At 40.0% G+C, this 9197-nt stretch overlaps 1 protein-coding gene across 1 annotated transcript in view; it reads right to left on the minus strand.

Annotated features, from left to right (window-relative positions):
* Positions 1-9164, minus strand: part of UBXN7 (UBX domain protein 7) — a 55682-nt gene extending 46518 nt beyond the window's left edge. Inside the window, exon 1 of the mRNA XM_055568555.1 lies at positions 8999-9164. Within this exon, the coding sequence (XP_055424530.1) occupies positions 8999-9071 (73 nt within the window). The 5' untranslated portion in view covers positions 9072-9164. The remainder of the gene's footprint in view (positions 1-8998) is intronic.
* Positions 9165-9197: the final 33 nt, after the last annotated feature.

A 9197-nucleotide genomic window follows, 5' to 3' on the forward strand; every position in this document is an offset into this window, starting at 1 on the left:
GGATAACTTCCAACACTGGAGCTTGTCAGGATGACCTAAGAGCTCTCCCAAAGAAAGGGTCTCTACCTATTTGATTTTTTCAAAAAGAAGCACATGCTAAATCCCGGCATGAATGAAGAAGGAAGTATTAGAGAGGGACTTGGAGAAGGCAATGGCACCCCACTCCAGTACTTTTGCCTGGAAAATCCCATGGACAGAGGAGCCTGGTAGGCTGCAGTCCATGGGGTCGCTAGAGTTGGACACGACTGAGCGACTTCACTTTCACTTTTCACTTTCATGCACTGGAGAAGGAAACAGCAACCCACTCCAGTGTTCTTGCCTGGAGAATCCCAGGGACGGGGGAGCCTAGTGGGCTAACGTCTATGGGGTCGCACAGAGTCGGACACGACTGAAGCGACTTAGCAGCAGCAGCAGCAGCAAGAAGCAAAGTACACAATTCACTTTTTAAAATAAAGACGTATTATCTGAGCCATCTGTGCTTGTATAATCAGGCATTGTAAGTTTTATCACTTGCTGTGTCACGAAGTGTATCCTTTTAGAAACAAAAGATAACTGAAGGATAATTAAAGGTTCTAGTGGTTCTTAACATCAGGAAGTACCAGAGGCATTTAGAAACGTGAGATACCATGTTTCATGAGTAGGGGGTTGGGAGCACTACTGGCATTTAACAGAGAAGCCAGGTGTGCCTCAGAAGACTGGAAAATGTCCCTCCTCCCCTAAAGACTATTCACACCTTCATTTCAGAATTTTGGCCTCCAGAACTGCAAGAGTAACTATGCTAAGCAATGTAGTTTATATTAATGTGTTATAGCAGCCCCAGGACACTAATAAAAGTGCTAAATCTTCTGCAATGAATAGAACAGACCTACAGGACAAAACATTGTTCTAGCAGAAATGCCAACAATACTTCCACTTAGCTAACGTGGAACAGAAAGTTAACCGAGAGGACAGAGGAAAAATGAGGAGGACTAAATGATATAGAGGAAAGGAACAGCAATAAAACAAATTTAATCAAGTTACAAGTTTTATGTATATACTTAGAGGTAGTAACAATTTTTGATGGGTCAGCAGTAAAAAAATTTGAACTTCTAATTACATTCAGAATGAAGAACAAATCTTTTTTAAAAGGGGAAGGGGGGACCTTTAAAAGAAGCTTGCAGGGTCTTCCTGGTGGTCCAGCCGTTAAGACTCTGCCCTTCCACTGCAGGGAGCGTGGGTTCAATCCCTGGTTGGGAAACTAAGATGCCCTATATTGTGGCAAAAAGACAAAAACAACAACAAAGAAGCTTGCAGATTCAAACTATCTATAAAGCTGTTCTGGGCTTAGTTTGAGGTCTCAATATTACAGGTAGCAGCAGGACAGCTTAATCCTGCTGTGTCTTAGTTTGTTCAGGCTGCTGTAACAAAAATATCATAGATCGGGTAGCTTAAACAACATACATTTATTTCCCACAGTTCTGGAGGCTGGGAAGTCAAAGGTCAGCCTCCAGCAGATTTGGTGTGTAGTGCAGGCCCTCCTCCTGGTTGATAAGACAGTTTCGCTCTCAGTGTCTACCTGCATGGTGGAAGGGGCCAGACACTCTCTGAGTCTCTATTTTAAGGACACTAGTGGTGATGGTTTAGTTGCTAAGTCATGTCCGACTCTTTGTGACCCCATGGACTATAGGGCTCCTCTGTCCGTGGCATTTTCCAGGCAAGAATGCTGGAGTGGGTTGGCATTTCCTTCTCTGTTAAGGACTAGTCCCATTCATAAGGACCCCACCTTCATGAACTAACCACCTTCCAAAGGCCCCACCTCCTAATACTATGACACTGGGCAAGGGGGTAATTAGGATTTCAAAATACAAATTTTGAGAAGGACACAAAAATTCAGTCTGTAAAACCCAGTAATCATATCTACAGCAGGAATCTCACTTTACTGTTTCTCACCACTTGCACTCTTTTTACCTATCCATTACCTTTTCCATATGCTTTAGCTTGCTAATGGCACCAAAGGGCATTAACCCAGCTTTGGCACACAATTTATCAGTGGCCATCTCCTTGTTGCTTGCTGCCTCTTAGTTCACACTTTCCCTATTAACGACATAATGTAAGAAAGAGCACCAAACCTATAATGTAGTCTGTGTCTCTACCACAGCTGGAAGGATCAAGAGATATTCCAAACTTTAGCAGTCCCTTATACCTATTCTCTACACTATTTTCAATGCCCAAATAGTCTCTTTACTATTATCAAGGAACCTAAGTGTAGCAGTCACAGAGACTTTTTTTTTTAAGAAAAAAAAAAAAAAAAAATCCCTCTTATAGACCTTTTCTTTCCCAAAGGGTTAGAGCACAGAAATGACAGGGACACAGATTGATTACTTTTTGGTTCTACATTTCCCCTAGAAATGATAACAAAGTAAGCCAGACAATCTACCAAGGAAATGAGAGTCGGTGATAGTTTCAAGAAGTAAAATGCAAGTTCAACCTCCTCATCAGTTTCCCATCCAGGAGTTTTTAAGCATTGAGGAATAGAAAATATTTTTTTTTATTTTATATACAATAACTATGGAGAACAGTATGGAGGTTCCTTAAAAACAGAACTACCATATGATACAGCAGTTCCACTCTTGGGCATATATCCAGAGAAAACAATAATCCGAAAGGATACGTGCACCCCAATGTTCACTGCAGCGCTGTTTATAGGAGCCAAGACACGGAAGCAACCTAAATATCCACTGACAGAGCAATGGATAAAGATATGTCACAAGCACACACAAAAACATACAATGGAATATTACTCAGCAATAAAAAAGAATGAAATAATGCCATTTGCAGCAACATGGATGGACCTAGAGATTATCATACTAAGTGAAGGAAGTTGGGCAGAGAAAGACAAATATCATAAAGTATCATTCAGGTGTAGAATCTAATTATTTTTTTAAAAACAATACAAAGGAACATATTTACAAAATAGAAAGAGATACTGGAAACAAACTTATGGTTACCAAAGTGGAAACGCGGGTTGCAGGGGAGCGGGGAATAAATCAGGAGCTTGGGATAAACATACACACACTACTAAACATAAGACAGATAACCAACAAGGGCCTACTGTATAGCACAGGGAACTCTTTACTCAATATTCTGTGATAACCAGTATGAGAAAAGAATCTAAAGAAGAATGAATATAGGGACTTCCCTGGTGGTTAATAATATACCTTACAATGCAGGGGACATGGAAACTTTCATAGCAATCTGGTTAATTTTATGTCTTTTGTCTCTAATAAAATAAAGTTGGGCTTGAAAGATATTTGGATGGCAAACTATCATATGAAAAAATATTATTATTAGTCACTAAGGAAATGCAAATTAAAACCACAATGCCATACAATAACACATCTATTAAAATAGTTATAGAAAATTAAAAATAGCAGAAGGGCAGCTGGAACTCTTACACACTGCTGACAGGAACGTAAAATGGTTAAGACTCAGGAAAACAGTATGGTAATTCCTTAAAATTACGTACCTATTGTAGAATCCCAGTCCTAGTTATTTATCTAAAGGAAATGAAAACTTAAATTCATACACTGTACACTAACATTTTTAGCAGCTTTATTTATATAATCTCCCAAACAAGAAACAATTATCCATTCATTTCATCACTGCATAAACAAATTGCAGTATATCCATACAATGGCATATTATTCACAATAAAAAGGAACCACTCATACCACAATGACATGAATGAGTCTCAAATGCAGTATCCTAAGTAAAAGAAGCCAGACTCAAAAGAAACCTGACCACACACGGTGATTCTGTTTATGTCCGGGGTCCCCAGTCTCCAGCCACAGGCATGAGATCAGAAACACAGTGCACAGTCAATGTAACACGCTTGAATCACCCCCAAACCACCTCCTGCCCCCCTAGTCTGTGCAAAAACTGACTTCCACAAAACCAGTCCCTGGTGCTAAAAAAAAAGTTGGGGACTGCTCATTTATATGACGTTCTGGAAAAGAAGACAACAGGCAAAAACATTAGGTTACAGGTAAGAAGAGGGGCTGACTACAAATGGGCAGGAGGAAATTCCTGAGGCTAGAACTGTCCTACATCTTGACTGTGGCTTTATGACTGTATGCACTTATAAAAACGTTATACACTAAAAACATTAAATTTTACTGTATGCAAATTATATCTTTTTAAAAAAACATCATTTAGGCTTATATTTTGTATGTGTTCTTTTTATTTCAATTCTTAAGCAATTAATTTTCGTTGTAGTTTTACACAAAAGTATCGGTCAATGGGGAGCTCCCTGGCAGTCCAGTGGTTAAGACACCACACTTTCACTGCTGAGGGCCTGGGTTTGATCCCTGGTCAGGGAACTGAGATCCCACAGGCGGAATGTGGCATGGCCAAAGAAATACATTGTTTTATAAAGATTTTTTTTAAAGGGAGGAGGGGATTCTTCCTACAAATAAGTTTGAGATGCACTGACCTAGACATATAACCTTAAATCGTTTTACTTCTCTGGGCCTTCAATTCCTCATTTTAACTCAGAAATGGGTCAGTATGGTTACGAAGATGTCTTCCAGCCCTAACCAAGAAAAATCTAAAATTTCTAGTTTCCTACAGTGCCTACATACTATCTGAGGTATTACCCTACTCCTGATGTTTGAAATACCACCAGTCTCCTGGTTTTCCTCCTACATCTTTAGTTTCTTCCAGTCTTTGCACTTTCTTCTTTACTATCTGTTTGATGTGTTTCTTCAGCTTTATAGCCTGTTATAGTCTCACACGACACTCTCCCTACAAGATGCCATCCACTTTTATAGCTTCAGTTGCCATCAACATGACTCATTAGATGTCACTCTTCTTTCTGGATCCAAATATTCATTTCCTTACTGAACAGCCCCATTTGGAAGTCCCAGAGACAGCAACTTATCTAAATCTGAACTAATCATCTCCCTAAACCTCTTCTACTATTCTGTATCTTCACAAATTGTACTAGATATGCTTAGATGTCGAAAACAGAATCCTAAACTTCATTCTGACTCCTCTGACTTCTTTCCTTATCTTATTTCAGGACATCAGTATCTTCAATTATTTTAACAGTGTTCTACTTATCTCTATGCCTAACCTCTTTTCCACTATAGCCAAGCAGCTCTTTTGAAAAAACCCAAATCTGATTGTGTCACTCCCTTAATTAAAACTTTTCACTAACTTCCCACAACATTTTGAATAAAGCCAAGATTTCTTAACATGAGTTGTAAGGCCCTACCTAATCTGGTACCCTCTTACCTCTTCAACTCCATTTACTGCATCTCCCAGGAGCTATGCTCTCTTCACTGGGAATTCTCATCAATTCCCTCAACCTATTGTCTCTCCTTTCCTATTTCTATATGTATATCTGTGCCTCTCTCTCTGCACATGTTTATCTCTCCTCCAGGTTTTAGCTAAGAAATTATTTCTTCTAGGAAGCCTTTCTTGATCTCCTTCTTTTGTGCTACCTTAACTGCTCCTTACCATGATTCCAATGTATTACAATACCTATTTATGTGTCTGTATTCCCATTAACCTTTAAGCTTTATTCAGGACAGCCTCACCACGTCTTATTCATGGTAGTATCCCCAAGACCTGAACCATGCCTGGCACTTGGTAGCCTATTAATAAACATTGAGTTTACTAGTAAGAGTCTATTTACAACTCAACAAAATATATTCCCTCCCTAAATTTCTACTCAAACTTCATTAACATTCTTTGAAATAGTTCTTAAAATTCCAAAGGGTTTTCTTTTAATATCTAGAACACTGGCAACCACCTTTCTTCAGAGAACTTAAATACTAACCAAGAAAAATATATTGTACAGAATATGAATGGAAATGGACCACAAATCCAATACGAGAGTTCTAATTTCTTTAACAAATATGGATTCATTCAACAATTTTAAAGAAAGAGTAAAGTAAAGTGGTTCTATAATTTCCTAAGGTTGGTGAACGCCTACTATAGACCAAGCCTTATGAAGGAATGCTATACTAGCAACCACCTGTACTCTTCTAAGCCTCACTTTCTATTCCCTCACATTTCAGTCTTACTTTCTGATTGCGATTTATTTTTACCCACTGTATAGTATCTATGTATCCTTCATCTCATGATTTATTCTAGTTACATCTATGCATTCTGTATATGTATGGCTGGATCTCAGCCCAAGTTGGTGTTAATGGGATACTGCCATGATTCAAAAACATTTTCAAAAATTGTTCTTTTGGAATTACCTTCAGATCCAGTGACACATTCTTTCCTCAGGTTTTGAGAATTGATATAACTTCTGAAAGTAGTCAGCAGTCATTCAAAGCCATGTATGAGAATATTAAGGGAGATCAAACTGAGCAATACTACAAAATGTGGTAGACTATAAAATAAGTGGATGGTTTTCTATGTAGCCTGAAATAATACAAATGGCATCAATAGTAAAGGTACAAAACTGTTCAGTGTGATGACTTTGAAGACCATCATTTCCCTGGCTATTTGCTTATAAAAGTTTAATAATAGGAAAAATGTTTATGATGTAATGTTAATCAAGTTTCAGGATTCTAAATTATATATATTTTGATCCACGATGTAAGAATAATTTTAAAGTAATTTAAGAAATAAAATAAATATGTAAATAAGAACTGGAAGATAATATGTAAAATAAATAATATTGCTATTGTGAGAATGGGTTTTTTTTCAAAATTAGTTCATGTTAGATGTCTTTTTAGTACTTTTTAAAAGTCAGAGTCACTATTTCATACTCACATATCATAGGGAGAAATCTGTTCTATTTAGTAAGAAATAAAATTTAAAATTTTTCCAATTTTCTCTTCTACTTCTAAATGCCACAGAAAAGGTTAACTCACATTTTTGAAAATGCATTGCTTTTATCAGAATGTTGGGCTTCCAAGTAAGTAAAATCTTTCTGAAATACAGTATAAGTTCTTAAGGTCAGTTTCATTCATCTAGCAATAAATAAATTTCAAATACCTTTTTGTCATGAATATTACAATCTAAAATGTATGTGGACAGATCCCACCAATTTTTTTAAGATATATGACTAAAGGGGCCAATCATGTGTTTCTAATAATTAATTACAATCTTGTAAAAAATTGTCATTAGAAATCCATAATACATTAAGAACTATCTAAGGAATTTTCCCTTTTGCAGACTTCCATATACCACTGTCTACTGAGGGTCTCCAACTTGATTCAGTAGAAAGGCCTGTGACCAGGAAAGGAGCCATGAAGACTAGCAGACAGAAACAGAATTAAAACAATTATGTGAGTCACTTCATCTCAGCACATTTGAGTTTTGTCTACACCTACCAAAAATGCTGCATTAGAAAAAATAATGTAAGTCTAACACAATCTGAATTCCTAAAGTGGTAGTTAGCAGCTGGCCAAAAAACTGGAATTAAATATGTGGCATCTTAAACCATCTCTAGAAAATCTAAAGAAATGATATCTGATTCACTACAAAGATTTTTCTGTATAAACATAATGTATTATATACACAATAATTTTTTAATTTTCCCAATAATGACCTGCTTACACACTGGGAAATGCATTATATCTCTAATATAATACTCCAAACACAATTTTAAAATATTAAGAAAAGTTATCATTCCATTCTTCATCCCAATTTTGTTACAAGTTTTATTTTATCAACTTTGACCTGATGTTTCATGCCCACAAGCTAGACAATGCATCGAACATCTAGTCATCCTTGCAAAGTAAAAAATAAAACTAGCCTTAACCATGAAACGGCAGCTCGCAAACAACCGGCAGTGGTTAAAATATAAAATTTCACTTAACCAGCTTGCACATCAAACCCTGGATACACTAAAAGTGGCAATGTTCCCTGCATCTAACAAACTACCAGATAAAGTATAGATCTGCTAACATTCCGACCTCCTTCCAAAAGGACAAACTAGAACGGCAAAATTACACTCAGGCACATGGAGTACTCTTCTCTCAAATCACTCCACAGAGAACTTCATCATTTGCTCCGCCCTCTAATAACTCATGCAAAAAAAGTTCAGCACCATCAGAGAGAACAAGACACAGAGAATTCATAGAATGGCTTAGGGCCTTTCCTCCAGGCAGTAAGAGGATCTGCGTGTGCCCTTCGCAGGGGTCCAAACGAAAAGAAAAACCGAGGATTTAGGGGATACTGACATCCAAAAACCGATTTTGTCTCAAAGAAGTTTTTGCCGTCATTCCTATTTTATCAGCAAGGAGGCCTGGGCGCCATCGTTTCAGTCTTTATTATTTTATTATGGGGAGGTGGGAAACGCCACCAAGGATTCCTCCATGTCTTTCCAATTAAGGTTGGGGGGTTCCCCCTCATTCTTTTCTTAAAACCTCAGTCTGGAGGGTACTCCTCAGCACCTCCGGCTTTCTGGCGGCCTATCCCCCGAGATCGGTAAAGGCGCTGCCGAACCCTCCAGCCTCGCCGTTAAGGCGGGAGGGCCCGAACACGCCAGGGCCACAGCGATGGCTCCGAGGGGCCCAGAAAGGGGAAGGGCAGGCCAGGGACGGGTGAAGAATGACCTGGCCATGGAAGAAAGGGAAAAAGAGGTAAGGGGATGCGCTGCACCCCAAGGCTGCACAGAGAAGAGGAGATGATGATGAAGGAGGAGGGCGGTGGCCCGGGTGCGGCCCCCCACCTCTCCCGCCCCCAGGTCCCCGGGCCGGCGGGGGCGGATAGGCTCGGCCCATTCCCTGAGTCTAGGCTGAAAGGGGGTGGGGAGATCTCCCTCCACACTGCGAGAAGACCGAGAATGAAGGTACGGGGTGCACAGGGATGGGGGGTGTCTCCCGCCTGAACCCGGAGACCCGACGCCGTCGTCGCTTCTTCCTCAGGAGGGAGGACGGGAGCTGTGGGTAAAGCCCGAGGGAAGAATGCATGAAGGTAAAGAGAAGCCCTGGGCACACCGGCCGCCCGCTCCAGACCCCACTCTCCACCTTCCGGTAACCGCGTCTCTTACCGGTGATGGCGGTGAACTGCTGAATTAACCCCTTCAGCGCCGACGACGCCGCGGAGCCCCCGTGGGCAGCCATCTTACCGCCGCCGCCGCTGCCGCCGAACAACAACACAGACACACACGGAACGCCCTCCCCCAACTCGCCTCACGGCTTGCGCAGGCTCATTGACCACCCCAAGCTCCGCCCCCGCCCCGCCTCCCC

This window comes from Bubalus kerabau, chromosome 2, assembly GCF_029407905.1.
Source record: "Bubalus kerabau isolate K-KA32 ecotype Philippines breed swamp buffalo chromosome 2, PCC_UOA_SB_1v2, whole genome shotgun sequence".
Taxonomy (NCBI): domain Eukaryota; kingdom Metazoa; phylum Chordata; class Mammalia; order Artiodactyla; family Bovidae; genus Bubalus; species Bubalus kerabau.